Here is a 15,352-nt window from a genome sequence, read left to right as displayed (position 1 = left end):
AATGGTAGCGTGGGGACTTCCCCCTTCGTACTGTATCTTTTGCCATTTTGATTTATCATCCCGAGATCATTTTAATGAGGCCAGAAGACTGACTGTCTTGTGTGAGAAGTTGGGAATTGTGGTGTAACCACACAAAGGCTCACAGTTCTGCTGTTTCCTTTACTTCTAGAAAATCCCTCCCTCGACCCCATTTTCCTCCCTTATATCTTTTCTATTGTGAAGAAAGTTAAAGGTGTGTCTCTGTGTGTGTGTGTGTGTGTGTGTGTGTGTGTGTGTGTGTGTGTGTCTGTGTTTCCTTTCATCTTAAACATCCTAAAAGCAAGGATCTTCTTAACTTCATGCAATCTTGCGGGACCTGGTACATGGCTGTATAATGTGGGTTCTCAGTACACGTGTGACCGCGATGAGTCCAGAGTCTGGGCAGAGGTGAGAAGATGGTCAGGGAGGAGAGACCAGTCTGGGAAAGAGAAGTCCTTACATATTTGAAATGTAAGTTTGTGTCCTCTAGAAAACCGGATCTAAGAAGAACCCAAGTTAAGGAGGGAGCAAGTATTAGCAGGAAGGAGTCATTTGGAAGTTCAAAGCCCACTTTCCTCCGTGGAGTTAAGAAATCCAGAGAAGCAGAGGATCTCCTCCGGCTTATAGAGAAGCACTCACCCTAAGCCAGAGGTGTTTTCGATACCACTGCTGAGTTGAGGGGCTGGGAAGGAGAAGCCCCACCGAGTGACTGGAATGTGGTGTTTCCAGGCTCCCTCTAGTTTTAGGGCTGATGCGTGGCCCTCCCTGGTTGTCCCTGGATGTATGTACCCAGTGCCTTGGCCTTTTCCCAGCAAGGAGAGGCGCTTCCGGCTCCACCTGCATCTGCTGGCTGAGTATCCCTCGGAAGGCTTTGTGCTTGTCCACACCTGCCTCCTTTTTCAGAAGATACCTAAAGCACCTGTGCTGCTCTCCTCCACCTTTTCTCTCTCTCTCTTTTTTGTTTTTTGCTCGAAACACACCGTTAGGTCTGTGCGGTTCTTAATTTCCTCTCCTCCTGGGAAATTTCGCTGTGCCAGGCGGCCAGGAGACAAAGGAGGGGGGCTGTAAGCATCCTGAGAATGTCCCTTCAGCACCCCTGAAGAAATGGAGACTTTCTCGGTTTCCTCTGGGGTATGCTTTTCAGGCGAAGTTTACCTTTTCCGCCCGTATTTCATTCGTGTTAATGGCAAGACCATTTGGAGATGGTTGGCTATTGACTCAGTTACGCTAACTCATGCTGCCAGCTTTTTGGCGGCTCCAGCCAAGATCTCGCGCCTCTGACAGCTTCTGCGCTGTCTCCTTCCCCCTCTGATTACGCAGCCCAATCTGTCACCCGGACGACGGGGGCCTGTGCCCCGCTGATGGCTTTCCACACGCCACAGTAATGACTTTGGCAGGACGGGAAGGCAGCAGAGGCGAATTTGCTGCGTCCCTTGCTCGGAGAGCCGCAGGCCCCCTCTCCCTGTTAGTAAAAGCACTTTGTGAGGTTCTCGGGTAAATAAATGAGTCATTTTAATCCAACTGACAGGCTGGCACCTGAGCAAGCTGCCTTCCATCTGTACCCCTTGGTCCCATGGAGGCGGCCAATTGTCAGGCCCACAGACTTGAAGGCCTGACTGGTGAGTGTCTTTCAGAATTGACTTTAGCGATTCTTTCGCCCTAATTAGGTTAAAGGAATACAGTTGGGTTGGATCTAAGTTCTAAGGGTGGGCGGAGAACCGAAGGCTTTCCTGAGTCTTGTGCAGGTCAGTTTCCTGTGGCTCTGGTGCTGCTGGCTGACAGCATCCGGGAAGATGGAGCCATGTCCCCTTCCTCTGTGGTCCTCCGCCCGGGTCGGGTGGATGGGGTGTGAGGGGGGAAGAGAGCCGAGAGGCTTTAAATCCCCACCTCATTGCCTCCGTCGAGCTCTTACTTCATCACGAACTGGAACTCTCAGACTGACGATTCTCAAGACACTTTGCACATCCACTGTCTCATTGGATCTTCACAGCAACCTCGGGAGATAAGTAGACTGTAGCCATTTTATAGGTGGGTAAACTGAGGCTCAGAAAAAGCAGAGGTGACTTGCCCGGATTGGTGGCTGCTAAAGTGGTCCTAGAGTCCGGTTCTCCCTGTTCCTGCGCCGGCAAGATTGATCCACTCTCAGAGTAACCTCGGCTGAGACTGGAAAGAAGTGCTTAAGGAAATGGCTGGTGAGGTCCGAGCAGTGGCTGGCTGTGAGGTGCCCCCACCCCAACAGCAGAAGTAGTGGGCGGTGGGAAGGTCGTCAGCCTGGTGTCCTGAGCCGATTGCCCGGCCCGGGTAGGAAAGAACCGTGAGCAGTCCTGGTGGCGGGGGCCGCCGCGCCTCCTAACTCACTGCCTCGGCGTGTTTGTGCCCTGAGTGGCTTTCCTAACACCGTATGCTAGTTTTGAGATTCATCTGTGTTTCTTAGTTGGATTTACTAAACTGACGAGCATTAAATTTTTTACAAAGCTTATCTGTAAAGCTCAGACAGCCCACTGTGTACCTCTCCCAGTGCAGAGCACTTAAATGAAGTAAGTCATTTCTTAACAAGAGCTTCGCAGATTTAAGAACCCGTCAGTTTTTCTAAAGACAGTGACTGTGGTTAGTGCAGAGAACGCTCTAAATTGTGTTCTCAAAGGCATCGGCTCTGGAACGTCCGCCTTCAGCTTTCAGGGCACCTGGGAGCTGTCAGAAAATACTTCCTGGGTGGTTGACACACTTCTAATACATGAAATGTCTACTTAACGTTTATAAATGCAGCCTCTGGCCACCGTTCAAAGGAGACCCACAAATCCCAGGTGGGATTTAATCAGAGCGAAGGCAGACCAGCCCTGACCTGCCTGCAGTGGTCTTCTGGGTGACTTAGATGATGGTGGGACAGTGTCTTCCTTGAATCCTTCCTCTGACCCTGGAGGATAAGGGTGCGATTGTTTTAATGTGCTTCTTACAGAACTTTTCATAGGATTGTTATTATTTTTTTTAATTTAATTTTTGTGTGTGGTACATGGGCCTCTCACTGCTGTGGCCTCTCCCGTTGCGGAGCACAGGCTCTGGACGCGCAGGCTCAGCGGCCGTGGCTCATGGTTCCAGCCGCTCTGCGGCATGCGGGATCTTCCTGGACCGGGGCACGAACCCGTGTCCCCTGCATTGGCAGGCAGACTGTCAACCACTGTGCCACCAGGGAAGCCCAGGGTTATTATTTTTTAAAAACCTTATATACCTATAAATTCTTAGTGATACTGAAAAGCGAGGAGAGAGGAGGAAGAGCCGTCCTTTACAGAAGAATGCCAGTTATAGAAATGGAAGGAACGATAGGCTTAGAAAGCCATCATTTTGTAGACATCAGAGTAACAACTGATACAGACAAGTAGCATCGAATGGTACTAAGACCACTGGGCAAAATGTTCTGGGAAACAGTCTCAAAGTTTCCCTCCTGAGGTTACTCACTCATCGCAAAGGAGAAAGGTAGCGTCACAAGGGAGTGAGATGGTGGATGCCACCTGCTCCAGTGACCGAGCACAGCGTCCCCAGCACAGGACAGACACCCTGCCTGTATCCTGAGGTCACGTGCTGGGCGGTACACCCCACCCTGATGTCGTTCTGCCAGAACGCTCCCCCTGAATCTTACTATGAGGAGACAGAAAAGTCCAGATTCTGGGATGTTCCTCAAGACACCTGGACTCTTCAAAAGATTGTTATCCAAAAAATAAATAAAAAGAAGTAAATGTTAAGGGTGGGGATGCAGTTCTACGTTAAGGAAGTCTAGAGGGCTATAATAAAAATAGAATGCAATGATCTAGGCTTCAGTCCTGGGTTAAGAAAGGAACACAGCTATAAAAATTGTCTTAGGTACAAGTGGTGAAATTTGAACGTGGACTGATTGTTATAAAATAAACTTATTTCGTGTGAAGTTTTTAGGTGTGGTAATGGTATTGTGATTTATGTAGAAGAATGTCCTTTTACTTAGAAGACATGTGCTGAAGTATTTAGGGGCAAAATGTCATGATACTTGCAAGTTCCTTTCAGATGGTTGAGAAAAACGTGTACAGAGAGGAAAAAAGCAGCTGTGCCAGTGTTTAGCAATTGGTGAATCAAGATGAAGGACTGACAAGTGCTCACTGTACTATTCTTCCAGCTTTTCTGTAGGTTTAAATTTTTCTAAATAAAAATGCAGGGTTGTGGGGAGGGGGGAATAATGTGCATTCGTCGTCAAAAGAAAAACAAAGCAAGCAATGCGGGAAACTGCGAAGAGAAAAGTAAAAATTGCCCCAAATCCCCCTACCTCCAGATAACCACAGTTGACAGTTTTGGTGAACCTCCTTCCAGGTGTTGGTTCTCTGCTTATCGATCCATCTGTGCATTTATCCATTAATCCCTCTGTCTACTTAATGTCTTCTGTTTTTGTTACCCTCTCTTTCTTCCTGGATTTTTTGGTGGAAGAAAGACCATTTGTCCTTCAGGACGCTCCACATTGCGTCCCTGTGGTGCTGTTTACCTTGTCCCTGTCGCCCTGCAGTAGGTCTGGGCACTTGTTAGATTCCATTGCTAGGGTTTTGTTTTTGTTTTGGCAAGAATATGTCAGAGGTGATATTCTGTCTTTCCTACTGCATGACAGCTGGTTATCTTACTTTTTTTTTTTTTTTTTTTTTTTTTTTTTTTTGCGGTATGCGGGCCTCTCACTGCTGTGGCCTCTCCCGTTGCGGAGCACAGGCTCCGACGCGCAGGCCCAGCGGCCATGGCTCACGGGCCCAGCCGCACCGGGGCATGAACCTGTGTCCCCTGCATGGGCAGGCGGACTCTCAACCACTGCGCCACCAGGGAAGCCCTTACTTTTTAATTTTTAATTATGTTGAAACGTGGTCTCAGGGTCAGAATTATAAGGGCCCATTAAAGGAAGTCCAGCTTCCATCCTCATCCCCTCCCCCCATTCTCTTCCTTCCCATGTAGGTCACTATTTTTTATAAGCTTTGGGGTTTTTCCCTCCATTATTTCTTTTTCAAATATGAGCAGATACATTTGCATTTCCCCCATTTCTTACACAAACGCATACTATTCACACTCAAGACATAGCCTAGATATTCTCCACATCAGTACATAGGAACCTCCGTTCCTTTTGTAGCTGTGTAAAACGCCGTTCTATGGGGTAGGTATTGCCGTGTTTTATTCAACCCGTCTCCTGCTAGACATTGGGGTTACTAACAGACCTGCAATTATAAATAGTGCTGAACTCGGTGGTTTGTGACCACCTAGATGAGTGGGATAGGGAGGGTGGGAGGGAGGGAGACGCAAGAAGGAAGAGATATGGGAACATATGTATATGTATAACTGATCCACTTTGTTATAAAACAGAAACTAACACACCATTGTAAAGCAATTATACCCCAATAAAGATGTTTAAAAATATAAATGAATAAATAAATGAATAGCCTTGTGCACAGATGATTTTAAATTTTTGCCAGGGATGGATTGCTGGGAGATTGCTCAGGGTCAAAGGGCAAGTGCGTGTGTAATTTTGCTGGATATTTACCAAATTCCCCACCATAGAGGGTTGTATTATTTTGCATTCCCACCAGCAGCATACGAGGGACACAGCATCTTTTTTGATAGTGGAACCGTATACTGTAATATGGTCTTGGAAAAGTAAAGCAGACCTGGATTTCAGGGCTAGCTCTGCTTCTTAGCTGTGTGTCTGTTGTAGTTTCTTAGGACAGGGCCGAAAGGAAGCTCGTCACACGAGATGCATTGTGCCGAAGCGCCGCAGTAGAGGGCTGCCGCTCGCTCGGGCACAACAGCGCCGTCTGTCCTGCTGTGGGAGCTTCTATTAAAGCATTATCTAGGTTTACACTTTAAGACTTGTCTTCTTAACATTTCAGAAGTGCCAAAGCAGCGACCTATGTTTTTATTAATTATACAAGCAAGACTTGGCTTTCGTGAGCACCTGCCGTGCTTCGTCCTTGAGCGCAAAAGCAGCACAGAGTTCCCACCATTATTCTGATTATACTGAACTGGCACAAGGAAATCTCCTTGCGTTCCCACCACTCTGATTATACTGAGGACACCTCATGGATCAGTGTCCAAAGCACTCAATGCTTCTTCGCAGGCCCCCGGTTTGCCAGGGGTGGGCGGGGCTCAAAGCAATCAGGACTGTTTGTAGTTCTGGCTTATTCGCCAGCCCCCAGTTTGCTTGGGGGGGGGGGGGCTCATGGGTCACGTCTCCTTTCCATGTTCTCAGTTATCCCACTACATGTGTCCCTGGACAAGTTACTTAATCTCTCTGAATCTTGGTTTCCTCTCTATCAAATGGGAGTAATAGTTGTCTGAGGCGTTATTTTTATTTATTTATTTTTTGCGGTACGCGGGCCTCTCACTGTTGTGGCCTCTCTCGTTGCGGAGCACAGGCTTCGGACACGCAGGCTCAATGGCCATGGCTCACGGGCCCAGCCGCTCCACGGCATGTGGGATCTTCCCGGACCGGGGCACGAACCCGCGTCCCCTGTATCAGCAGGCGGACTCTCAACCACTGCGCCACCAGGGAAGCCCCTGAGGTGTTATTTTGACAATGAGTCAAGATAACGCAGGTAAAATGCTCTCCACCCTCTCTGGTGTGTAGTGAGCGCTCAGTACCTGTTGGCTGGGGCTACTCTTGGTGTGACTTGTGCTTGGAGGTGAATGCCAGGTGTACCTTTATTGCCAAAGCCTGGAAGATTCCCATTTTCTAGTCTCTCTGCCAGAATGGCCAGAAACCAGAGAGCAGAGTCTTTGCTCTTGAGCTGGCGACCAGCGGAAAAGAAGAGAAAAAAAATCTCCATTGCTTTTATACTTTTTGTCTGTCTGGTTGATGACTGTCTGATAATGACATAGTTCTCGGGCCTACATGCAGATGATGTTCTTCTAGCGAAGTGGGCTGTGGCCGCCTCGCCTGCGGGTTCTATAGAACTCTCCTCTAAATTGGAATTTTACCCACAGGTGGACGTCAGTGGGTTCCTGAAGGTGTGCACATTCCTGGGGGGTGAGCCCTCAGAGTTTGCATTAGATCATCTAATGGATCCATGACCCCAAAAAGGTTGAGAAACTCTGTCCTAAGCCATATTCTTTTCTGTTTTGAAGGATGTTGCGGCTCGGGGCTTAGATCTCCCTCAAGTCACGTGGATTGTCCAGGTAATGTATTTAAGTTGTTAAGGTGCGAGCTTGAGGCCAGAATGTGTGATCATGAGTAGGTGCGTTGGCTTTAAGTAGAATAATTATTATCACCCTCTTGGGTGTTGCCCTGGTCAGCAGGCAGCAACCAGCCCGATCTGCACAATTCTCCTGGCATCTTTCCTTAACCCAGCCCACCTGACCACTGCAGCACAGCCTGCAGACTGTACAGCCGTGGGAGGGAGGGGCAGGCTCCCCTGCTCACAGACTAATGTGTGTCACACACAGAGTTTTCAGCAAGCTGAAAATAACAGAAATTACCTGGGCCCCTGGGAGGCCTCATCGTGTCCAGAAGGCGATGGCTCAGCTGTCCTGAGAGCTGTGTCCATGCACATTGACCTGCAGGGGGCAATTAAGGCCCTGACAGCATCTTACACATACCTCTAGCCTTAGATGCTTTGCCAGAGGGTAGAGGTGTTAGCGCTAGTCTAGTGGCTTTAGTTTTGTTTTTTCTTTTCCTTAGTCTGCAGAGTGGTATTTTTAAGCCCTTCTGTACGGGGGCCAGGGGACAGGGCCCTGTTTACGTGAGTCACGGTTTATTCACATTTTAGTGGAATTGCATGCCTGTCACTAGCTAGGAATCTCTGCTCACGGCACATGATGACTTTGCGACTAGAGGCATTGTGTCTTCTTTCCTGCTGTCCATGGAGCAGATTTGAAATAGGAAGGCGAGGATGATTTTAATGTGCAGGAGGCCAGGCACATATAATTGATCATTGAGAGCCTTCTTATAATTGTGGGTATTGATTAGTTTAATATGCCTGGCCTCCCATCATATTCTCGGCCCTCTGGTCTTTGATGCATGTAGTAGCAGCAAAGAAGAAAAGGGCAGAATGAGTACAGGGACAATTGGTGTTGACGACGATGACGTTATTGCCACAGAGAGCATCGGTTCTGCTGAGTTAGAGCGTTGGCCCTTTGCCGGGTCAGGAACGCTGTCCGTGGGAGCGGAGGCGTTTCCCTGCAGGAAGGGGAACGTGCCTCTCGACTGGCCTGCAGCTCTGCTCCGTTGGGACTGGGTGGCCTGCAGCGAGGCGGTGGAGACCTGAGTCTCTGTACCCTGTGCAGCGTCTTTCGTGGCCTCAGCCCCACTGCCCTGCCTACTGAGGAAGCAGGCCAAGGTCGTGCGGCCATCCTGCGCGAGTTTGCGCCCACCTGCCTGCATTCTCACCTTGCCCAGTCACCTCAGTGAAAAGATGCAAATAGGAAAATGAAGAGACCTGTGGAGAAGTGAAATTAGATAGGAGATACTGGGACGAGAAGACGTCTCGTTTATCTGAAACTTGGCCACTGTTCCTGTTGGCGTGTCGGAGCCTTGTTATTTCCAATGAAGCCAGGAGTTTCAGGGTTGAGTGACTTCTCCTTGTGATTGTGGTAGGGTAACCATAGCACCAGGATTTAATTCTTGGGATACCTGGAGGCAGGTGAGGGGTATTGCACTTCCAATTAATGGCAGTCCCTTGATCTGCGAATGCCTTCATTTTTGTTACCCTTTTTAGTACAACGCTCCGTCTTCACCTGCTGAATACATCCACCGGATTGGGAGAACCGCCCGGATTGGCTGCCATGGGAGCAGCCTGCTCATTTTGGCTCCTTCGGAGGCAGAATATGTCAACTCGTTGGCTTCTCACAAAATCAAGTGAGTCAGAAACACGGGGTTTCGGCTGATCTCACCTAATTAATTTTCTGTCGCCTCTTACAGTGGATGGGCCTTGTAAGCTGACGAGGAGCCATTAACCCTTGTGATCCCTAAGTGAGTCCCAGAATAGCCAGTGGCAAAGACTGAAACCCTTAACGCCATCAGCACATGACAGTTTTCATTGCGTTGCCATTCCAAGGCGTAGAACGATCTGTTGCGCTCTCTCTTTCAGGTAGAGGTCTGTGTTGGCGTTGCTCCTGCTGCGAAGTCAGTGTGCACCACCCGCCCAGCCAGCTTCTCAAAGACCTCTCTTAGTCACCATGTTTGTTTCTTGTAATTAATTAACGCTTAGGACCTTTAAAGTTGGAAAAATATAATGCTTTTGATTCTTTACACAACTCCCCCTCCCCCAGGAAAGGAAAACGAGGGAAGAAACCATGAGGGGCGGGTGAATTACGTACCACGTGTTTGTGGCCAGGGCTGTCCAGCTGCTGTCTCGTGTGCACCCAGTCAGATGGCAGCTTCTCACGCCCCCCAGCGTCAAGCCCCCAGTTCCAGCCCTGGGTCGGGGACTCCACAGGGCTCAGCAGCATGGAACCTTCGCCAGGGGCTTCCATCGAACCCCGATCTCCCCGAGGAAAGACAAAGAAAGCAAAGACAGACAGAGGACAGTGGCTCGAGCTGGCCAGGCGTGATTGTGATGAAAGCAGAGGGCATCCACCTGGGCCGCAGCAATGAGTTTGTTTAGTCGTGTTTTCCATAAAATCTAAAGGAACAGGCTCTGAAAGTGGGCTTCTAAAGGCATGCGGTTTCTCACACTGATCTACTTTCACGAATTTCCTCTGCTCAGAGAAAGCACAGCGACGCAGAGAATGTTTTTGGGGGCACAGGAAGAGCTGTGTGGTGCCCAAGGTGGTGGCACGGCACACGCCGGGCACAGGAGCGGCCCGGCTGCTCAGAAGCCACTCGGTGACTTCCCCTGTCCCCAGTCAGACTTCACCACTCTCAACACTCTTCCGAGGTTGCTGGTGTGACCGTTCGTGGAAGGAAGCTTTCTCAGAAAATGTGCTTCACACCCCTCAGTGTCGGGGGAGGCGAGGACCCGCCCCCGATGAATTCAGGAGGGCAAAAATGCAGATGGCGTGGGTTTTCCTCTTACGTAATTCCCTCATCTTGATACAGCTTGTCAGCTGAAGGAGTGGTTTTTGTTTGTTTCGGGAAGACGTGCATCTCTTACTTGTGAGAGAAAACCTCGTGCAGATCAGCCAGCGCTGCACCAGGAGCTCCGTCTCCAGCTGGACTCTGAGTCCCCGGGGGCCGGAGGCCGCGTCAGACTTCTCACCGCGGCCCTTTCCGAGTCTAGGCGGCTCCCGATCAGGCAGTTACACTCCAGAAATACAGGGGGGTCGAAATGAAAACCTGTCCCAGCGCCGTAGCTTTTTCCCTCTGTCCCGGCGATTCGTGTATGTGTGGAAGGTATTCTCAGAGGTGTGTTGTCCCACAAGAGGAGGGACTCACTGCACCTCGGCAGCCTCTCTCTGCCTCCATGGCTCCCTCCTCCTTCCGTTCTGGACCCACAAGGTCACGTTCTCCCATTCCTCCCCGTCAACAGCTCTCTCTGGTTGGCCTCCTGTGCTCGTTCACTGTGATGTGATCTCCTTGGAGAAACGGGTGCAGACAGTTCCGCAGTCAAAGGGTGATGGTGAGCACAGAGTTGTCAGCATAGATGCCTCCGCCTCTCTCCCTCTCATCATTGTTCTCGAATAAATGCCTTCCAGTTGATTGCTATGGAAGGTTCAAATGTAAGCCTGAAATTGAAAAAGGGAAAATAATAATTAGCACCAACATGAATCATTGGTGAGCTGGGTATATTTTAAAGGTATAAAAAGGACAGCCCTTGGGACTTCCCTGGTGGCATAGTGGTTAAGAATCCGCCTGCCAATGCAGGGGACACAGGTTTGAGCCCTGGGCCGGGAAGATCCCACATGCTGCGGAGCAACTAAGCCCATGTATCACAACTACTGAGCCTGCGCTCTAGAGCCCGCGAGCCACAACGACTGAGCCCGTGCGCCGCAACTACTGAGCCCGTGCGCCTAGAGCCTTTGCTCCGCAACAAGAGAAGCCACCGCAGCGAGAAGCCCGCGCACCGCAACTAGAGAAAGCCTGTGTGCAGCAGCGAAGACCCAGTGCAGCCAAAAATAAACAAATTTATTTATTTATTAAAAAAAAAACAGTCCTCCCTTTTGATGATCTTTTCTGGAAAAAGAGCCCGCAGCATTCATGGGAAATTCAGCATAAGGTTCACAGTCAGGAGAGAACTCAGTGATGCCAGAGACTTGGGGAGGAAGTTCAGAAGGATGAAGACTGGGAAATACCGCAAGGAAGAGATTTGGGTCTTACGTGCTGTAAGAATGTCCTTACAGGGGGTGTAAGAACATTCAGTTAAGGGGCAGAGAGTTCTGTAGGAGTCCAGCCTCACTGGTTTCTGCCCTGAAAATTCACCTATTGAAGTGCCTGGTCCTGAACCACTGGCTGCTTCACCGGCGAGACGTAGTCAACCCGAGTGATGATCAGATCTGTCGCTGCGATACTGCTGTGCGTTACACGTGCTGATTTCTGTTGGAGGAAGGGCTGTATGTTGGGGATCTATATAGAAACTGTTTCTTTGACTTAATAACAAAAACTAAATCTAATAAGAACTAATTAAAAAGCATGCCATGGAAAGAGGCAGACTTGAAGATTCTTGGAATACAAAAGATACACGTCTAAATATCGAAAACAGGAGGAAGACGTGTGTGCCTGTTTGGTGCCTAAGAACCTGAGAGCCCGGCGGCGGGCTGCTGGGACGGCTGATGAATTACAGAGAAGATCAGGAAGGCAGGCGGAGGCTCTCAGCAGCAAGGGCCGTCGCAGGAAATCGCCGCCCGCCCCCAAACCCCCAGCGCGTGGAGCTCGCCCTGACAGTTTCATTGAGCAGGGCTAGAGACAGGTGCCCCGGGCCGCTTCGCCTCTGTCTGAATGCCCAGAACTTTGTCTCTGCAGCCTTCCGACTTCTTGGTGTTTGCCGGCTTCTTCACTTTTTCCCACTTCTCCTTTAAACGTGTTTCTAATGAAAGTCATCATTGGTTTATTAAAATGTAAATGCTTCCTCGAAATGTGTTATTTCTTAGAGCAGGCGTAAGTTAGTTCCTTGACTCTCTTTAGCTGTCTCTCTTCATAGTGAGGTGGGATGGTTCAGGTGTGTTGATAGAACCATGCATAAGAGAGTAGATGTGCTCTGTTCCTCGGAAGCAGCGATTTCTTAGACTCGGAGGAAAAGGCCCTTTTCACCTGTAAATCACTCCAGTTCAGTCCCATCTCCTGTTCACTTAGGGTAGATGGTCCCCCAACATTGTCATACGGACACATACAGCCTACGAGCCTGCCCTGGCTGAAGGTCAACATTTGAGGAAACTGTGCCTTTCTGTGGCATATTTAGTTCTTTGTGTCCCTGGCTGCAAATGCCATTATACCTGTTTTCTTTCTCCCCACTTCAGGATCTGACCCCACGTTCTTACGTCGCTTTTACTTTTGTATTTCTTCTTTTTTTTTTTTTCCTCAAGAAAAGAAGGGATGAATGGAGGCAGGTCAGCTAGAAAAAGGAGAAGGCAGGGCTGGGCTCTGATTCTTACCTTCCTTCAGCTTTCCAGGCATAAATGAGATGCAAATTCAGTAGCCGTAACATTTCTCTCCCATATGAAAAACAGATTTTCCAGGAAGCCGCGAACGTCCCCCCCCCCCCCGCCCAACTCCTACACTCTTGGTATGTACTCTGCATTCTCTGGTCGACTCTGTAAAAATATTTTCTGAATCCACGTGGCTGTGAGCTGGCAGCGAAGAAAGAACGGTGAGGGCTGGGGGCTGGGGGTGTACGGGGAAGCAGTGACACAGCTCAGGCAGATCATGTCACAGACATGACATGTTCATTCGTAGCTTTGTCAGGGTCACCTTTGGGGGAAAGTCACCTTTGTCTTCTCCCACAGAAGAGGCTGCCATTCATGTTTTAATTTGCTGTTACATTTAGGAAAAAAAAAAACAAAACCCAACAACATACAAGAAAATCATTTATCTTTTGATGATCTGTTTTTCTCCCCCAGAGCTCCTCCTTCCCCCTTCCTCTCTCCCTGGGGAGTGTGTTTCCCTCCTCGCCTCTAACACAGGACTCTGCCGCGTGCCCTTCCTGGGGCGAAGGCTGGGGCCTTCCAGAGCCGTGGGGGACGGTGGGCTGTCCAGACTCCCCTGCCAGGCAGCTTGGAGTGTCTTATTCTGGCTAGTGACGGCTTCTGTTCACAAGGGAAGCCTGAGTTCTGGTTTCGGCCGTTCGCATGTGACTCTAGATCATTTGGTCCTCACCCCTGAATAATTAAGAGACTGGAGCAGCAAAGATCCCTCAGTGTAGATTAGGAGAGAGTTCTGGTGCCAAGATGGGCGATGGGCGTTGGCCGCCTGTTTACCTTCACTCAGGTGTTTGGTTAAGCCCCACAGTTCAGGGTCTTCAGCCACCTCCTTCCTTTAAGTATGAAACTAAAGGGACTGTCGGAAATGTTTCTTTAGTTCGTCTTCTCAAGGCACGGTCATCTGTCTATGAGCAGGCCTATTTATTTAGTGTTCCAGATTTACTAAGAAATAATGACATGATCCCTATAGAGGAAATTCTAAATAAATGTATAAATAAATGTATAAATTCTAAATAAATGTAAATGTATCAGGCAGGAAGGAAATTGTTGGGAATATTACCCTGTCTGTCCCTTTAATATCATAGAGGGCCCCTTCCTTCCAAATTCCTAAAGGTTTGGGAAAACATTCCCTTTCCCTGACCAAGTGTTGCTTCTCCTTTATATCGAATTAGCCTGATGAGAGGCCAGTTTTATGCATCAAGATTCCAAATGTTTTTGAAAGAACCGAAGGTTTACCTCGATGTGCCCTTCCTTTTACAGTGTTTCTGAGATAAAGATGGAAGATATTTTGTCTGTCCTGACACGGGATGATTGTTTTAAAGGGAGACGATGGGGAAGCCAGGTGAGTTTTATTATGTATCGCGCTTGCTGCTAACAGACGTGACGCATTTCCTGATTTGGGGAAGCAGTGATTCTGAGTATGGGGCAGTTACTGCCTCTGTCAAGTAAAACGTGTATTTTAAGGACCATGAACATTAGGTGAGGCCTCATCTTGATGGTGTTTTTTCTGTCTTTGCTCCTGGACATGTTTGCTGGGCTCATCCAGTTAATGGGCTCCCGTCCATCCTGCGCGTCTGCCAGGCGGCAGCGAGCTCCCCAGAAAGGAGGTCTCATCCCAGGCCAGAATGAGTCTGGAGGCAGCGTTACACACTCAGCCCTGGTGGTTCCCCTCCAGATCGTCAACAAGGACACCTGGCTAGACCCGTCCACCCAGGAAAGCATGGAAAAAATAAATAGCTCGGAATCTCCATTCGGACACACTTAGGCCATCCATTTTTTAACGTTTGCTATACACAGAGGAAGAGTGACGTTGAGATCATTAAGAAGAAAAATTTTTATTATCCGCGCAGTTCCACATGGAGATCCTGAGCAGTTGCAGACAGCCCGGGATCCTTTCCTGCTCCTTTTCCGAGACTTCCCCCCTGCGCGGAATCACTGCCCCGCCTCCGCCCCCACTCTACCGCGTTACTCATTGTATCACATGTACTTGTCAATGTGTGTGTAATGATGTTGCTGGGCGTAATTTCGTCCATGAAATTTTAATTATTTGGATATTTTTCTTTTCTGATGCCTGAGGATAGACTGGAAAGTCAGAGCCAAATAGACCGAGTTTAAGAGTTTCTTCTGTGCATTAGGACGTGTCTTTATGTGGATCAATATTCTCCCTGAGGCAGGGACTCCATCTGGCTGACCCCGACTTAAGTTCTGTTCCAGAGAGTACCTCCGGAAATGCAGCTAAGCAAAGGGGAGGAAATAACCAAGTGTCCGTCTCCGCAGCGTGTGTTCCAGACGGGACTGGGCTAAGCTCTTCACACGCTTGGTCCCGTTCCATCCTCTCAGCAGCCCTATGAGGCAGGTGTTACTGTCCCACTTTATAGATGAGGAAACCGAGGCTTAGAGAGCTGAAGGAACATTCACGAGGGCACAATAATCGTTGATTCTCCTGGTGTGAAAGCAGGCATCTAACGTCAAAGCACCTGTGCTTCACCATGTGCCAATAAGCCTCTGTTAGTATTAGTTAAGCCGGCAAATGGGAACTAAAGTGCTTGTTAAGTTGGGTAACGTTAGCCATTTTCATAAAGGTGAAATTTGGTCAGTAAATGGTACCACAGCAAAGATCCCCGTGAGCAAGAAGGTGATTAAGGACTCAATTGATCAACACGTTATTTTAAGTGATATTTCTTTATAGAACAACCAGGGCACACGAGGCTTTGGACCATCCCATATTATCGATAGTCTGTTGTCAAGGGAGCTGACCAGAAATGAGACACTCATT

General features: G+C 49.0%; 1 protein-coding gene across 3 annotated transcripts in view; it reads left to right on the top strand.

Annotated features, from left to right (window-relative positions):
* DDX31 (DEAD-box helicase 31) overlaps positions 1-15,352 on the top strand; it is a 74,010-nt gene that overhangs the window by 29,727 nt on the left and 28,931 nt on the right. The window contains exons 15-17 of one of the 3 annotated variants that reach the window (XM_079927725.1): positions 7,132-7,182; positions 8,721-8,860; positions 13,837-13,918. In XM_079927725.1, the coding sequence (XP_079783851.1) occupies positions 7,132-7,182; positions 8,721-8,860; positions 13,837-13,918 (273 nt within the window). Of the gene's footprint in view, positions 1-7,131; positions 7,183-8,720; positions 8,861-9,092; positions 10,130-13,836; positions 13,919-15,352 lie in introns of those variants that run through there. The other 2 variants (XM_079927726.1, XR_013829204.1) reach the window with 2 other exon arrangements.

This window comes from Stenella coeruleoalba (assembly GCF_951394435.1).
Source record: "Stenella coeruleoalba genome assembly, chromosome: 7".
In the NCBI taxonomy this organism is placed as follows: Eukaryota; Metazoa; Chordata; class Mammalia; order Artiodactyla; family Delphinidae; genus Stenella; species Stenella coeruleoalba.
The sequence above is the reverse complement of the archived record's forward strand: the minus strand, read 5'-3'. Positions and strand labels throughout refer to the sequence as shown.